This window comes from Pistacia vera, unplaced genomic scaffold (genome assembly GCF_008641045.1).
Source record: "Pistacia vera cultivar Batoury unplaced genomic scaffold, PisVer_v2 Contig767, whole genome shotgun sequence".
Lineage (NCBI taxonomy): Eukaryota > Viridiplantae > Streptophyta > Magnoliopsida > Sapindales > Anacardiaceae > Pistacia > Pistacia vera.
The window spans coordinates 174,034-191,373 of NW_022196631.1; the positions used below are offsets into that span (position 1 = coordinate 174,034).

General features: G+C 34.4%; 1 protein-coding gene across 1 annotated transcript; it reads right to left on the reverse strand.

The window, feature by feature from the left end:
* Positions 1–306: 306 nt before the first annotated feature.
* LOC116116237 (periodic tryptophan protein 1 homolog) lies at positions 307–7,463 on the reverse strand. Its single transcript, XM_031402330.1, has 17 exons — positions 7,294–7,463; positions 6,992–7,137; positions 6,119–6,318; positions 5,752–5,831; positions 5,574–5,669; positions 5,337–5,460; positions 4,231–4,289; positions 4,038–4,130; positions 3,442–3,512; positions 3,237–3,333; positions 1,665–1,739; positions 1,400–1,498; positions 1,105–1,248; positions 982–1,011; positions 838–900; positions 670–747; positions 307–588 (listed from the first exon to the last, which is right to left on the reverse strand). The coding sequence occupies exons 2-17, from the start codon at positions 7,111–7,113 to the stop codon at positions 511–513; spliced, it is 1,509 nt and encodes a 502-aa protein (XP_031258190.1). The 5' UTR covers positions 7,114–7,137; positions 7,294–7,463; the 3' UTR covers positions 307–510.
* Positions 7,464–17,340: the final 9,877 nt, after the last annotated feature.

Sequence of the window (17,340 nt, forward strand, 5' to 3'; positions counted from 1 at the left end):
CAATGGTGACAATTCTTTTGATTGGAGTGTTGCTTATGAGATTGATAGTCACTCAATTCATTAACTTGAAATCTCCTCTATAAAACCCTTAATTTAATTATTATATTTTTATAAATATTAATAAATAAATTTGATTAAACTACATATACATTTACACTTGCAAACGAGTGAGATCTCACAAATGTAAGTGGTTATTTCCAAAAGGAATGTGTCAATTTCATTTTCACAAGGTGTAACTAGTAGCATTTTATGTAAATTAATGACAAATAAATAAAAAATCAGAGGAAAACAAGAACATTGCCAGGAAGACAATACAAATATAAAATTACTTGATACAAGGAACAAAACCATTTTCTTTTTTACCCTTTCCTCCCATGTTTCACCATCTTCCATTAGATTTCATCATCAAAAACAACCAAAACTTGGAATCCTTAAAAGACAAGACTATAACTTATACAAGAAAGCAAACAAAATTTCGGAATCTTCAAAACATCTTACACTTCGACATATTCATGTATCAGCTCTGTTAGGCTTCATGTATTTGCTAAACCTTTGCGACACCCCAGCATCAGATAAAGTATCCCATACCTGCAATAATAATCCACCAACATCAGTCATTCATCATTCTTACCAAATTTCATAAACAGCCAAACCAAATATTTTACTCACCTCCAAATTTCCTTTGGACCCTCCAATCGCTAGCAAAAATGGACTATCCTCTGAGAAGGAAACAGAAAAAATACCTCCCTAACAACATTTACAATATGTAGTGTTACAACCCATCTCAAACTAATGGAAATTGTGAATGCTTCGCCACCAGATAACAAAACAACTTACTGCTTTAGGATTCCTGGATCCAACACATGAAGGTTGGTTGTTAGACAAATCCCAAAGTTTCACCTGCATCAAACCATAAAAACACTTCAGAACTCGCAGAAGGCGCATGATGGATAGGGAATACAAAAATAGCTTGGAAGTTACCATTTTATCAGTAGATCCAGTCGCAAGAAGCTGTTAAAAATCACGAGGGCAAAATTGTTAGATGTACTCCAGATTTTTTTTCAAAAAATCTGGCAAAGGATTGAAGTGAGGATAAATATGTACATTGGGTGCTAATCGATTATAGGAGACGCTACAAACAGCCTTGTCATGTGCATGCAGAGTAAAACTTGGTTGTGACTCTGATGCTGGATCTGATTTGGCTGTCCGGATATCAAAACCTTTCACTGTACCATCTTCAAGACTCACCTAAGAAGACATGAAATTATTGTTAACCAACTGGGAATGCCTGAAACCAAGCATGTACCAATCTAAATTTACAAACAAATTGAACTCCCATCTATTTACATTGTTCTTCAGACTTTTGAAATTATCTATAAGAAGAGAAGAATGCACACACCACAAATGAATGCTCAGTGTGTGGATCCCACTCCAAGCTTTCTACATCAGCTGCAACTGACCACTTGAAACCAGAATGCGTAAATATCCTTGCATCCTTCTGCAATGTATAACAATAGAGAATACATAAAATATCTACAAAGAGAACCAAAAAATAACTTACAGGTCAAAATCTTGAAAACTTGGATTTCTCATCTCAAAAACGAGATTCTCCGCCAATGCCTTTAATATACATGATAGGTAAAGCAAGTAAATAAGTTCCTTACCATGACAACTGAACGATCAAAAGATCCACTAAGTAGGACTTGGGGAGCATAATGATTCCATGCAACCGCTTGAACCTGGAAGGATTAGTAAGAAATGCTAAAACTCAGTCCATTTAAACAAGTGTCCAAAAGTTTGCCCACTCCATAAAAAATTATTAAGGTTACTGTCAACAGTAGTCTAAATTTGGTGCATCATCCATATTTATATTATTTCAAATCATTAGGTATTTTGTACTGGTGTAGAAAAAAATGCATCCTCATTGTCAATTCTCTATGTTACAAATTCCACATAAATCAAGAACTTTTAGTCAAACAGTAAGAATAGCAACAAGGAGGGCATGCCCTCCCCCGCTTTTCACCTAAATCCTGTTTTACTCCCATAACCAGCACCATCTTTTATATCAAAAATCTGAATGATCCCTAATAAAAATAAGAACCTTCTTTTAAATTTACATGTGTAATAACATTCCAATTCCTATATTAATAAAAGAAGTTGGCTTCTTCTTATATTTCTTAGAAAAATTGAGAACAAATATATACAGACCAAAATTCCTATATTAAAAAGAAAATTAAACTCATACACCATTTAAAAAAGGAAAGAAAAAAAATGAAATTTCCATTTCATCTTCCTGCCAAAAATACAAATATAACTTACTACTTTTCTCATTTATGTACAATAGAAGCTTCAAACAGGATCAAACAACTTTTTTTGAGAAACCAAACTTGTCAACAAGTTATTAGCAAGCGTTTTAGGAGTCTTCAGTTTAAACTTACTATATCATGTGGGCGGCCATGTCCTAATTCCAAGCCTTTCCCATCAGTCCCCAACTACCCATAGTTCCTTCTTCAAAAGGAATATCTAACCAAACTGTGGGGCTGTAATTCTAAGAGTTTGTCTGGAATATGATCTCCAAAACAATTTTCAAAAATTAAAATTAACCCAAGTTATGAGTTTCACATTAATGTTCTATTTAATATCCATATATATGTTAGTAATAATATTCTAATGTTTACAAGGTTGAAATTATGAAAACAGTGAATCTTTTCCCCCTTTTTTAGAATTTCTACAAGTTTTTAGGATTGTATTTAAAAAGGATATTTGAAAACATTACCACAAAGCGCATTTCTCAAGATTCCCTCTCGTTCTATAAAACAAAGAATGGTATCTAAATTCTATATCAAACAGAAATAACACATCAAGTGTTTTCCAATCTTAGATGTCTTCTTTAATATCTAAATGGTGAAGGTTAGAACTGTAGTCACTTGCAACAAAAAAGAAGGTTCAGGAATTAAGCTCTACCATAGTACAACGAGTAGATTTAGGCTTCAAAATCAGGGTGATAAGAATTGGTATCATACATGAGGATTGTAGCATCTCCAAATGCTTATCCTCTCTTTTATACATATTGCTTTCAAAATTTACGAGGATATTCCAACATGTATACTTACTAGATCATTAAATAATTGTAATTAAGAGTAAGGTGCTATACCAAAACTATACAACTTTGGTATAGTACATCATACATATATGAGTGAAAGATAAATACCAATGGTGTGAAGGTAAATACATGCCTTATCTGTATGATGTTCCAAGGTGAAATTACATTTTCCTTCAACCACATCCCAAATCTTAACAGTTTTGTCAGCACTTGCACTGGCTAGGATGTTCCTGTTTTTTTATTCCAAGTTAGAAAATAAAGGAAAAAAAGAGAAGTAAAAGATAACAGAACATTAAGATATACATGGAAGCAAATTACACTTGAATGATTTAACACACCTGAACTCTTTGTTCCAAGCAAGACCTAGAACTGAATCAGTATGACTGCCTTCTTTGTATTCAATGGATGACTTAACACAACACAAATAGCAGGCATATTTAAAAAGTATTAGTCAAATTCATATCCACATGAAAACTTGCAAATAAGATGATTACTATTATAAAGGTAAATGAAAATATACATTAAGTGAACAAACATCATAAACCTCAATTCCACATCACACTCAAGAAAGATGGCCAATATAAAAACGGAATCTCTTTAAAGGATGAATAATAAATCCCACTTATAAAATAACAAACAGACACAATTAGACATATAGTCCCAAGCAGAATCAAAGCCAAATTCAGTGCACGGTATTTTGATGTTTGTCATTCAATATTTTTTATAATGCTTACAAAACTTATAACCATGCAATCCAGTATACTAACCATAGGAGCTACTGGAAATAAGAATAATTTTTCTCCAAGCACCAATAACAAGATTTCAAGTTCTAAGTGGAATCATCATCATCATAGTATACGCTACAGAAATGACGATGATATTTCAAATTGAAGGTTTTGGAGAAAATTAACTTGGAAGCACATAAAAAGCAAACCTTTTTGCCTTTCTTCTTCTTCTTCTTCTTCTTCTTGATCTTCTTCTCCTCATTAATGCCACCTAGTATGAGACATGGTTGTACTTCTTCAATCTGAAAACAGCAAAAATAATAAGATATTTTTTGCAAAATATCTCCAAAAATTATCTAATAAACTTATATCTCATGAGATAGTTATACACAATCAACATACAACGTCAAGGTCCCATATCTCGATGGAAGGTTCCATTGAGCCAACAGCCATAAAATTCCCTGTCAGCATAAAGAAAGCATTCAGTAGCAAATTCATTACAACACATGAAGAAAGTCAAGAAACAAATATATTTTGGGCAAAAAAAAATAATAATAATAAAAAAAATAAAAAATAAAACAAATGCTAAGTATGCAATGTACCAAGTTAAACCACAAAAATATTCCAACTTCACTAAAAAGAAAGATGAAATTAGAACTCTGTAAATATGTTGCTTTTCTCTCTTTTTATATATATTTTTATTATCTATTATTCCTCTTATTCAGCAGTTACTTCCCAAACAAATAAAGGGAAAGATTGAGAAGAGGTTTTATTCACCTCCCTATGATTTGAAAAGGAATAAAGATCCTTAGTTGATCTAATTTACTTAATCCTTTAGGCGTCTAATGCCACATGGCAATTGCAAAATTATAAAGTAAAGACTTGGTTGCACTGTTTAAATTTTCCAATTTACCATCTATCAATTAAACACCTTCTTTCATTTTTAGAAATAGCAACAGTAGCTCCAAAATCTCAACTTCCCTGCTGTCCATTCTCTTTCCTTCTTCGCACAGACATCTATCTCCTTCCTTCTTGACATTGTTCTCCATTACTCCATTATCAACGAAATTATATGTCTTCCTTTGCATATGCTACTAAACTATCATATATTTATTATTTTTCATCAGCTTATGATTAATTGTTCAGAGTACTTGTACTGAAAATTATTAATACTAATACTAAACCCACAAACAAATAAATAATAGATATAGTGTGTACCTTTTCAGCATAAACCATTTTTTAAAACCAAATCACCTATATCTTTTCATAATGAAAATACAATGTTGCAGTACATATTAATAATTAAAGATTCAAGTAGAACCTTAAATGAAACAATAAAGTAGACTATTAACAAACTAAGTGAATTTTAAACTTTACAATAAATTAGACATAATTTAAGAATGAAGTGTAACAGCTTACTAGGCCTATTCATAAACATCAATGTAGTTATATGAATTGAACACATACAACACAAATTTCCAGCATGAAAAAGTGTATGAATGTCTAACCTTTTTCTCCTCCTTTAAGTGGGCAATCAAGCCAAGCCATGCAAAGAGGAAATGCCGGAATGATGATATGATGGTGAACATACAAGTTTGTGTCACCATCGTTTGATTCCTCAAGTACATAGACCTATTTGAAATTAAATCTTCCATCAATGCCCAGTGTTTATGTGTATATAATCTAGCTGTTTGTGTTAGAGAGAAAGACAGAGTGAGAAAGGAGACTGTGTACATATTACGTGCCTCCAGATGACTGACATCGTCCTCATTACGTGCACAAACTATAACTGAATCATTTGCATTAATGACCATATCCTCAAGGTCTTCAGAGTCCTCATCCTGAAAAGAAGTTGTAGCATTATAAGCCAAATAAGTAATGGCAAACAAACAAACCATAATTAAATATAGTTAACATACTCACATCTTTATCCTTCAGATATGGATCCATTTGATTACTTGGGTAGTAAAGGTCACCAAGCCCCTTGCTAAATAGCTCAACTCCTAAGTTCAATAAAAAACAAATGAATCACTAATGAATTATGATGTTTATCACAAAGAACATGGTCATTATAAACTCTTCTATTATCTTTTAATTTTAGTTACCTACAAATTTACGCAGGTTAGTAAACTTAAAAGTTGATTGTCAGTCTCTATTAGCATATTAAAATCCCATAAGATCGTCCAACTTATCCAACGCATTAATTACCACCCCTTTATTCTAAAACTGAAATGAAATCAAACAACTGAAAGAAACAATGAAAACACAAAGCTTGTGCAGATAGAGATACCTTCATCCTCATCATCGTAGTGGTCCATGTCAAGTTCCTTCAAGCCATCAGCTATATCATCCAATTTGGTTCCTGAATTCTTGCTTTTGGAAGTTTTGCCAAGTGCATCTGCTACAGCTAAAGCTTGTGAGACTTCATCAGTCTGCTCGACATCCTCAATATCTGTATCTTCATCTTCCTCTTCACTATGACCATGTTCACTACACAAACCAACATTATTAGGAAACAACAAAACTCCAATCCTTTTATCGCCACAATCTAATTTTTGATATCCTCAACCCATTACTTTAGCATCAATATACCCAGAATTTATCCTATTTCAGAAATGTTATATACTGAAATTTTTATGTAGACAATATTAACTTACCCTTCTAAAGAAAATAAGATTGAAAAACCCATTACTTTAGCATCAATATACCCAGAATTTATCCTATTTCTGAAATGTTATATACTGAAATTTTTATGTAGACAATATTAACTTACCCTTCTAAAGAAAATAAGACTGAAACTAACGAATATCTCTATCAACATTAGGAAATCAATAGTTTTGGTTTCTAAAGCAAAAAAAATTCATTCATTTGCTTCAAAACAGGTAACTTTAGATTTTAAGCCAAAAGGCTCATCACCTAAAATACAACATCATTTATAATTAATATCCTCGAGTATTATCCTACCAGACATCTTATTTTCATTCATTGCTATTTGTGTCAAAAATTATTTCATAAATCTGTCAATACATTAACCAAGGAATAAATGTATGACGTTGGACATACAACCATTCGAATAAAACCTTGCCACATGCAAATATTATAAGAAAACGTATTATCAATCATAGTGATAGCCAAACACAAAGCAAAAAAAAAAAAAAATCACCTTTCCTCTTCTAAAGTACCACTTTTTATCATCTCCTCAATTTCTTCCTTTGAAGGAAGTTGAGCTTCATCAGGCACGGCCTTTGGTGCCCCCTTCGGCACCCATGATACTGCCGCTATCATCTTTCACAATAATGTTTTATTTATCTACAATCAATATCAAATATGATAAAAAAATCGTTTCAAAAATGAACTGAAAGTAGTATCTCAATCAAAACATAATGATTCCTGATTCTAGAGATGGGATTGCATAACTTCAAATTAACAGCTAAATTTCAGGCTCATTAACGAATCAAAACCTACCAACAGAGTCAAGTCGGCGGTTGCGGTTGGCAAAAGCTAAACGGCGTCGTTGGCGTAGCGTTCGAAGTGAGTTGTTTTTAGAATTAGGTATGTAAATTTTAAAGATTTTTGTGTTAAATAAATAGGAAGAAGTTTTGATTGAAGTTGCAGGACAAGATTATAAAGGTGCTAAAACCCCAGTGCGGCGGTGTTGAAGGGTTTATCTACCAATGATCGGGTGTGTTTGTTTCTTAAATACATATTCTGAAAATTTTGAAAATTCAACTGAATTATTTTTAAATCCTCTAAGTTTATTAATTTAACTAAACACCCTAACAAAAAAAAAAAAATTTATAAAATTGACAAAAAACACCCCACTCAACTCAACTTTTTCAAAAAAGTTCCTAAATTGACAAAAAAGTTTAATGGGTGGGTGGGGGTGTTTTGTTAATTTTTAATGTTTTATCATAGGGATGTTTAGAAATTAACAAACTTAAGAGGGTGTTTTTTAATTTTTAAATCCTACCTCGTAAGGGTATCTCCAACCTAGCGTTATTTTGGTGTAAAAACACCAAAATAGCGTGAATTTCAACTTCAACCCGACGCCATTTTCTGCACTAATTTGGTGCCCCGCTACAGTGCCACGCCAAATTTGGTGTAGCACTGTTCATGCACACCAATTTGGCGTGGCACTGTTCAAACAATAATTTTTTTTAATTTAAATTTTGTTATTTGTAGTTAAGTTAATTTGATTATTATTTATATAATTAACACTAATTTGGCGTGGCACTGTTCAAACAGAATAATAATTATATAATTCAAAAAATGATGAAAAATTAAAAACAAAACTTTATTCAATGCAAATATTAAACTACAATAACTCAAAATAAAAATTAACACTAATTTAAAAACACTAAAATTAAAAGAAAATACAACATAAACTAAAATAACAATTTAGTATTCCTGTAGATTAGTTCCGGATCCTCTAAGATTATCAAAATATTGGAAAGAACTAGAGTTATTTTGAGATCCTTGACCTTGTTATTGAGCTCTTTTTTGCATAATTCTTGATTGCTCTTTTTGAAAAAACTCACGTAGGCTTGGATCGGTTATGGAATTCAAATCATTGAATAAAATTTTGTTATCTTCTTGATATTCTGCCAAAGCCAATTTTTTCATTTGGATTTCATAATTTTGTGCCCTAGCTGAGTTGCCCCAATTGAAAATAGCAGCGAGCTATCGATTTTCTTGTTGAATAGTTTCAAAACTGTTTGAAACTTCTTTTATCATTTTTCCTTTTAAATTTTGCTTTCTTCACCCCAATGGGTCGTTGAGCTGAACTACCCCCAATATCTTCACCATTTATGTTTAGAGAATATGACGACATGTAACTAAACATCGATTGGGGAGACTTTGAAGTGAGAGTCTCTGATTCTTGTGATACAAACCTACCGGTTTGCCTTTGAAATACTTCTGCGGCGTTAACATTATCTGTAAATTTTTCAATATCCTTAAGTATAGGCCACACATGATCAAATCTGAAACGTTTCTTGTAACTTTTATCTTGTGCTAGTAACATTTTGGCTTGAATCATCTACAAAACAATATACATATAATGTTAAAATCAATTAGATAAAAAAAAATTAATTAAATGTAACAAATACTCACAATATCTTGCTCAGAAGCACCACTTGGATTCATATTTTCAATTTGACATACGCGTCCCCTCAATTTGCCAATAGCTTTAAAGATCAGTTGCATTCAATAATGCAAACATCTTTTGTTACGAACCTGAGTGAGAAACACGGGTTTGGAACTATTGTAATCAAACTCAACTCGAGTCTAGAATTGATCACTAGATTGGTTTATACCTAAAATCAGGTTTTGAGAAACATCAAGATAAATATGACATAGATGCATGTCTTCTTCATTTGTGTACAAAGAACTTCGTTGTGTAGTTATTTTGTAACACAAATGAAGAAGATATATGCTTTTTTTTTTTTTTTTCTAAGAGGAAATAGAAGAGATGTGTTCAAAACTAATGTGTTGTATGCTCTTTTATAACATAAGTTTGAATTGAAAGCTTGAATGAACAACACATCTTTTTGAGCTTGAATGAACAATACATCTTTTGAAAGAAGCTACAAATCGAAAAAGCTTGAAAAGATAATACATATTTTTGAATAAACCACAAATCTCAAAAGCTTGAATGAACAATACATCTTTTTAAATAAGCCACAAATCTCAAAAGCTTGAATAGAAAATGCATCTTTTTGAATAAGCCACAAATCTCAAAAGCTTGAATTGACAATACATCTTTTTGAATAAGCCACAATTTGAATAAGTCACAAATCTCAAAAACTTGAATTGACAATACACCTTTTTGAATTATTATTTTTTATCTAGAATAGTATTTTCTTCAATAATAAAAGCTCACCCCAAATCAACTCCCAAATCATTCAACTAATATTTGATTAAATAAATGCTTAATTTTATTAAATTAGTATAATTTTCAAAGTAATTATTGTTTAATAAAAATATCATTTACAATATTTAATTAATATATACAAAAATAATGAGTGAAATAGATTAATTATTGATTATTACAATAAAAGAAAAAGAAAGAGAATATTCTAAAAAATATTCTTTTTGGTGTAATATTTGGTACAATGGGTTGGAGATGCAATAGTGTTTCACACCAAAAATCACACTAATTTGGTGTAAAACTTGCACCAATTTGGTGCAATAGGTTGGAGATGGTATAATAACTATCTAACTCAACTTTTTTTTTTAAAATCCTACTCAAAATAATAAAACAAATACGCCCAAGCGGTTCACAAAATTAAGTAGGATAATATCATAGACTAACCTAAGGTTTTTGAATTTATCGTTTGGATATCAGCTTTCTCACTTTTTATTATTGAATCTAAAAGTTTGAAAATTGTATCACTGATAACCCTTAGTCCTACCTCCATTATGTTATCGTCAATGTTAGATGGATAAAATTATAACTTTGGTCGTGTTGGGATAAAGTGACTTTGGTCTTATATGAAAGTGTTTTGTAAACCTAACGACAATGTAACGAAGTTAGGGCAAAGAGATATCAATGATAAAATTTTTAATTTTAAGGGTATGTTTAATAAGGTAAAAGGGTATCAGTGATATTTATGGCCAAAAATCGTCTTGAGCCTGACGAGGCCCAATAACGAAATAAACATGTCACGGTCCAAGGCCTCAGCCCAATCTCGATTGGGCCTATGCTTAAAATCACCTTGTGAACTACCCGCTCTATGAGTTGGGCTACCCTATAAGTTAAGCTAAACTGGGTTTCAGCCCATTAGCCTACTACAGTCCATAAACAGGAAATTAGAATCCCATTCTATTTCCTCTTCTACTAAGATTCCAAATCTTACTCAAACTATTAAACTTAACCTGATAAAGTCAAGAAATCATATTTCTTTCCTGATAGGGATTATCTCTCAAAATAGGAGTTAGTGTCCTACTAGGATTCCAACCCCTTGGGTTCACTATATAAACAAAGGTCTGCCCTCTCATAAAGGAGGAATCTGCCATAGTCAATCGACACTACTTAAAGCCATCTATTTGCTCCTAAAGTTCTTACTCTCGAGAACCCGACGCCTCTACCGTAGTCCTAGCCTCCGATAAGACTCCTAGTAATTCTTCATCTCCTTAATTCTTATCAAATAATCTTTTTCAGCCTTGCTGACTTGAGCGTCGGAGTGCCTATGGCAAACACCACCCCAGTGTTTTCCAGAAGCTTCACTCTTGTCTTTTCATGTGTGCAGGTCTAGTGGATTGTCAGTGGCCTCAACCTCACGGGATCAGTCCCCCTTTCCGTAAAGGTAGATTTTTGCATCTACAGTCTGGTGCCCACCGTGGGGCCTCTGACAATCGTCATTCCAATGATAACTTGCAACATGACAGGAGGCACGAAACTCCCTCCGACTGACATCATTAATCTGAAAAGTTCCATCATGATAAGAAATTTTTTTCTTTACTTTTCTTCATTGGTTTATCTGTTCACATGTCATATTATATCTATTCGGTATATCATAATTTGTTTTATGCATGTTATGTCTATTCAGCATGTACTATGATACCTTGAAGCATCAAAACACATCTCTCGTGTTCATAATTTGTTTTGCGCGTTAGTTGGAATATCGCTCCTCTTTTTGTATATGTTTAATTTCTTTTTGGAAGATATTTCATATTCTAAAAACCCTTGGACATGTTTTAGAGTTTTTAAAAAACCAATTTCCATGTCTCAACGCTTCTCATCACTCATCCAGCACTTCCAACATAAAATCACATGTGCTCTTCCACATATCCCAGTTTCAAGATATCATCCCACCTGTTTGATCCTTTTCTAACGTGATCATCTAATGCGTAAGAAGACAAACGCTGCTTCGGGCTGTGGGCCCTTTCTTCTTTACATTACCTTCGCACATATGGCATCATATACATACAACACTCAAAACTGTAATAATACTTAGATCAGTCAGCATAGATTCCGTCATTCGGTTCATGCCACCAGAGTTTTGTCCATCCATATTGGTTTCCCATGTAACGATAGAAGCGACTCTTACGCGATTACCTCCCTCTTTTATTTATACCAACATCACCCTCTTATAGCCCCACATCTCCATCATACAACCCCACTTCACCAACCTATAGCCTTACTTCGCCAAGTCACAGTCCTCAGTCTACCAAATACAGTCCATCATTGGCTTATCCACCAAGCAGCCCAAGATTGTCACCTGCCAGCCCTTACAGTCCTACATCTCCAAATTACAGCCCAACACCTGCATCATATTCACCTACGTCTCCATCTTATTCTCCTTCAAGCCTGTCATTTAGTCCTGGCAATCCATATAATTCTGGGGTAAGCCTCGACTATAACTCGAGTTCTCCACTGAGTGTCGGATACTAGCCTAGTGCGCTAGTCTACTATCCATCATCTACTAGTCAATACACCCATAGAAAAATAGGGAAGAATGCCGCCTCCCAATCTCTTTCTTCTTCCATGAAAAATGTCAAAGTTCCCTAAGAAACTTGCCAAGAAAAATTCTAATCTTCTCCAAAAATCACCAAATTCGTTTAGAAAACCTCAAGAACTATTGGAAAACGAAACTTTGTAGAAAAAACAGAGAAAACCCATGAAACACCTTCAGGCTCCTTCAAAAAATAAAGGCACCAAGCATTTGTAAAACTACTTCACGACAGAAATTCGTCTTTTTTCCAGAAGTTCACCCAACTCATAAAAAATCCAACCCAAAATTATTTGTTACAGATCCAAAACCTATATTTCAAAAGAATTCCAATTTTCGCTCTCTAGAAAATTATCAAGAAACGCCACAAAACTGCCCCTAAACTTTAACTTTTTTATCCAAAAACACCTCAACTCCTCAGAATATTTGGATGTCGCTCAAGAATACGGAAAAGTAGAAAACAATAAGAAGTTTGAAGAGAGGAGAAGACTTTACCGTGATTCGTTGAGGAAAAAGTTGAAAAACTCCTATGGCCAGAAAAATGAAACTGAATGGGGAAGACGAAGGGTCAAAGAAATGAAATACACATTTTCTTTAAATGACTTGATGCCAAAATTATATATATAAGAAAATATTTCAAACTTCAAAAGTTGCAAGACTTTTTCATACATTTAATGCACCTTGGTTCAAAAGCGCCACGTGGCAATTTTTTGGAAAAGTGAGCTTTCAATTCCCACCTCCTGCACAATGAACTCATATTTCATAAGTTGTTCTCACATGCAAGGGGGAAGGGCCGAATAGATCAACCACTTGTTCGGTTCATTCATTTTCATTTGATTCGAACATATTCATTCGCCCTCATGCATTTTACTCTCCGTTCAGGTCTTTGTTTCTCCATTTGGCTTATTCAACTTGTTGACACGCATGCCACAAATAACACCATATGACCATTGGTTATTTCTCCATTTGGTCTTTTCTTTTCTATTCGATTTGTTCTAGAAGAATACACATGAGGATTATATGGAGCTGAATGACGGTGATCATTCTAGTGGCATTACAACTCTACCTCTGTTTGGAACATCTTTATTTAGGGTTGAGGCTACTTCTTCATTCTGGCTGCATGAGCTTTGCCGAGTGGACTAATGGTACTTTCGTATCACCTCCTCAAAAGTCAAATCAAATACTCCACTTGATTCAGCAAGCATGGGTGGCAACACTTGAAGGGGGAAGATATGTCTCATTATATCCTTTTGACTAACACTTTATTTGGTTAAATCTTTCTCTATTCGGCCCATTACTTAAATACATGCAGCCCATTTTTCTATTTAGCTCACTCTTCATTTAGTCCATAACACATGCACATCATGCATATTGACTCTCCATTCGGCTCTTTGCTTAAAACATGCATGCCATGCATGTCACTGCTCCAGCTTCAAACAAATGTTTTCAACTACAAAGTCAGTCACCCTGACTAGGCCACATAGCCCTCAAAGGTTTTAAACTACAAAGTCAGTCATGTCGGCAAGGCCTTGGTACTCAGTATCTATAATTTTTTCAACTACAACTGGTTTACATCGACTAGGCCACAAGGGCCAATACATTGATTTTCAACTACAAGTCGGTCACGTCGACTCGACCACAAGCTCCATACAAGCTCCACTTGGCATACACCTTCAATCGACCAGACCGATTTATAGAATAAACACATTCAATCGACCAAAATCGATTTATAGACTTACACCTTCAATCGACCCAGACCAATTTATAAACTTACACCTTCAATCGGCCCAATCGGTCAAGATCGATTTATAGACTTTACACCTTCAATAGGCCCAAACTGATTTATAGACTTTACACCTTCAATCGGCCCAGACCAATTTATAGACTTTACACCTTTAATCGGCCCAGACCGATTTATAGACTTATACCTTCAATCAGCCCAGACTGATTTATAGACTTTACACCTTCAATCGGCCCAGATCGATTTATAGACTTTACACCTTCAATCGACCCAGACCAATTTATAGACTTTACACCTTTAATCGGCCTAGACCAATTTATAGACTTTACACCTTCAATCGGCCCAGACAGATTTATAGACTTTACACCTTCAGTCGACCCAGACCGATTTATATATTTACACCTTCCATCGGCCCGGACCTATTTATATATTTATACTTTCAATCGGCCCAGACCGATTTATTGGTTTACACCTTCAATCGGCCCAGACTGATTTATAGATTTACACCTTCAATCAGCCCAAACCGATTTATTGATTCACACCTTCGATCGGCCCAGACCGATTTATAGATTTACACATTCAATCGGCTTAGACTGATTGAAGGACTTACACCGCAAATCGACAAGTCATCAACCTAATCCACACAACGGTCCATCCGACCTAACGAGCTACTATCACTAATCCGCTCAGTCTGCACTTATTCGATTAAATCTACTCTCTAAGCTAGATACTCTTTAACTTGGAGAGTGGGGGGCTAACTGTTAGGGCAAAAAATCGTCTTGAACCTGACGAGACCCAATAACGAAATAAACATGTCACGGCCCAAGGCCTCAGCCCAATCCTGATTGGGCCTACGTTTAAAATTACCTTGTGAATTACCCACTCTATGAGTTGGGCTATCCTATAAGTTAAGCTAAACTGAGTTTCAACCCATTAGCCTACTACTGTCCATAAACAGGAAATTAGAATCCCATTCTATTTCCTCTTCTACTAAGATTCCAAATCTTACTCAAACTATTAAACTTAACATGATAAAGTCAAGAAATCATATTTCTTTCCTGATAGGGATTATCTCCCAAAATAGGAGTTAGTGTCCTACTAGGATTCCAACCCATTGGGTTCACTATATAAACAAAGGTCTGCCCTCTCATGAAGGAGGAATCTGCCATAATCAATCGACACTACTTAAAACCATCTATTTGCTTCTAAAGTTCTTGCTCTCGAGAACCCGACACCTCCGCCGTAGTCCTAGCCTCCGACAAGACTCCTGGTAATTCTTCATCTCCTTAATTCTTATCAAATAATCTCTTTTAGCCTTGCTGACTTGAGCGTAGGAGTGCCTACGGCAAACACCACCCCGGTGTTTTCCGGAAGCTTCACGCTTGTCCTTTCATGTGTGTAGGTCTAGCAAATTACCAGTGGCCTCAACCTCACGGGATCAGTCCCCCTTTCCGTAAAGGTAGATTTTTGCATCTACACATTTCAAATTTTGTTAGACTATTGATAAAAGACGCAAAAATTATCATTCGACTGCAAATTTGGAAACATTATGGATAGTTTATAATATTCTCCCAAATAGGAAATATTGGAAATATTATCGCACCCACCTAACTATATCTATACTCAAAACCCCCTTTGGAATTCGAAAATTGCTCCTGACCCCCTATTGTCAGTCAAAGTTAGTTGAATCTTCACAAACCCTCTAAAATCAATCAATTTCCTTGTTTACCCCTATTTTCATAATAGTTGTATTATGGATTGAATATTATTGGGTTAATTGCTTACCACCACTGGTTTCAGAAACTGAACTTAATTCTGAGTTTGGAATTGTTACACATCCACTAAAACTACCCTTGATGTTTTGAAAAATATTTAAATACTACCCTTCCATCAATTTCTGTTAAAACTTCCATTATTACATATGTAAAATAACATTTTTATCCTTTAACTTAGTCTTATCTTTTATAAAATTATAAATTAAAACTAATTTGTTTTACTTATGTATTTTTTTCTTGTCTTCTTCCTCTTTCCTCAACTAATAAAAAACTGATTTTCCCTTTTCAGATTTTACTGGACCAAAATAGGACTGTTAGACGAGTCGAGTAGCTCGCGAGCCGGCTCGGCTCGACTCATCTAGAGCTCGTCTGAAGCTCGACTCGAATTGGTTTATTAACCGAGTCAAGTTCGAACATAGTGAAGCTCGGCTCGTGGGCTCACGAGCCTGGTCTGGCTCGCGTATACACTGTGCACTTACGCAGGGTGCTTTGGTGAGTTTTTAAACCATGAGGTATTAAACTGATATTTTTCAGTGAAAAACTTTAAAAAAATGACATTTACCCCCCTCACCCCAAAGTGCAAAATCGTATAACGCGATTATCCCCAAATCAATTTCAGTTGCCCACTTGCCCTAATTCCCAAATCAGAAACAAAGAATCCTAACTCGCGAATCAGACACCAGTCCTCGCCGTGAAATCAGTCATCTTCGTCGCTATCTTCGATCTCGGCAATTGGAAAAAGAGTCACACAAACCCCCAAATCGCGAAATTGCACCAACCAACAGCCCACTGCCCACCACCGTGAAATCGACTGCCCGAAATCGCCCAATCGCACCAGCCACCACTGTGAAACTGCTAGGCAAGGACGAGGTATGGTGTTGTTGTTGTAACTTGTAATCTTTGAGATATAAGTTGCTTTTTAATTGTTTCCTATTTTCTGTTTTCTACAAGAAGAATATTGATTTCTTTTAAAGCACATTTGCATAATGATCAGTTAAAACAATGTGTGCTAGAAGTTATATAACATTCTTTCAAAACTCCAGACCCATCAAGAATGGAAAACTATATTAAGCTAAAAGTTCTCTTAGTTTCTACATGCCAAGAGATCAGTAGATCCTATAATCAAATTATGACTTTTATTTGAATTCATTGAGGTGGTAATTAATTGCTCACTCTATGAAGATTTTCAGTTTATTTTCAAGTGTCCACTAACACATAAAGGCACAGGACAAGATTAGAAGAAATAGATAACATGTGTTAAAGCCAGTGAGCATAAAAAATAAAACAATCCCTGAGGTGTCTTTCAAAAGCATGTGATGTAATGGCTGTAGTTAAATGTAATTTGGATAAAGAATTTTTGTCATTCTAATTGAATTGAAATTCGGATGTAATGTGATGTAATTTGGATTCAGCAACCTGATGCCCTGTCAGGCTGTGGACATGAAACAACAATAATAGAGTTTTTGACAGTGCATGTGTGCCTGTCCTATTAAGAACTCTCACAAGTCATCCATTTTTAACTACCAACACTAATGAATGGTAA

Bases quoted from the DNA above. Each gene is read 5' to 3' on its own strand.
- LOC116116237 (XM_031402330.1), bottom strand. From the start codon at position 7,113: ATGATAGCGGCAGTATCATGGGTGCCGAAGGGGGCACCAAAGGCCGTG. The intron at 3,513-4,037 runs GTTTGCTTTTTA...TGTTGTGTTAAG, and splicing joins AGAAGAAGAAAGGCAAAAAG to TCATCCATTGAATACAAAGA. The intron at 901-981 runs GTAACTTCCAAG...GGTTTGATGCAG, and splicing joins CTGGATCTACTGATAAAATG to GTGAAACTTTGGGATTTGTC.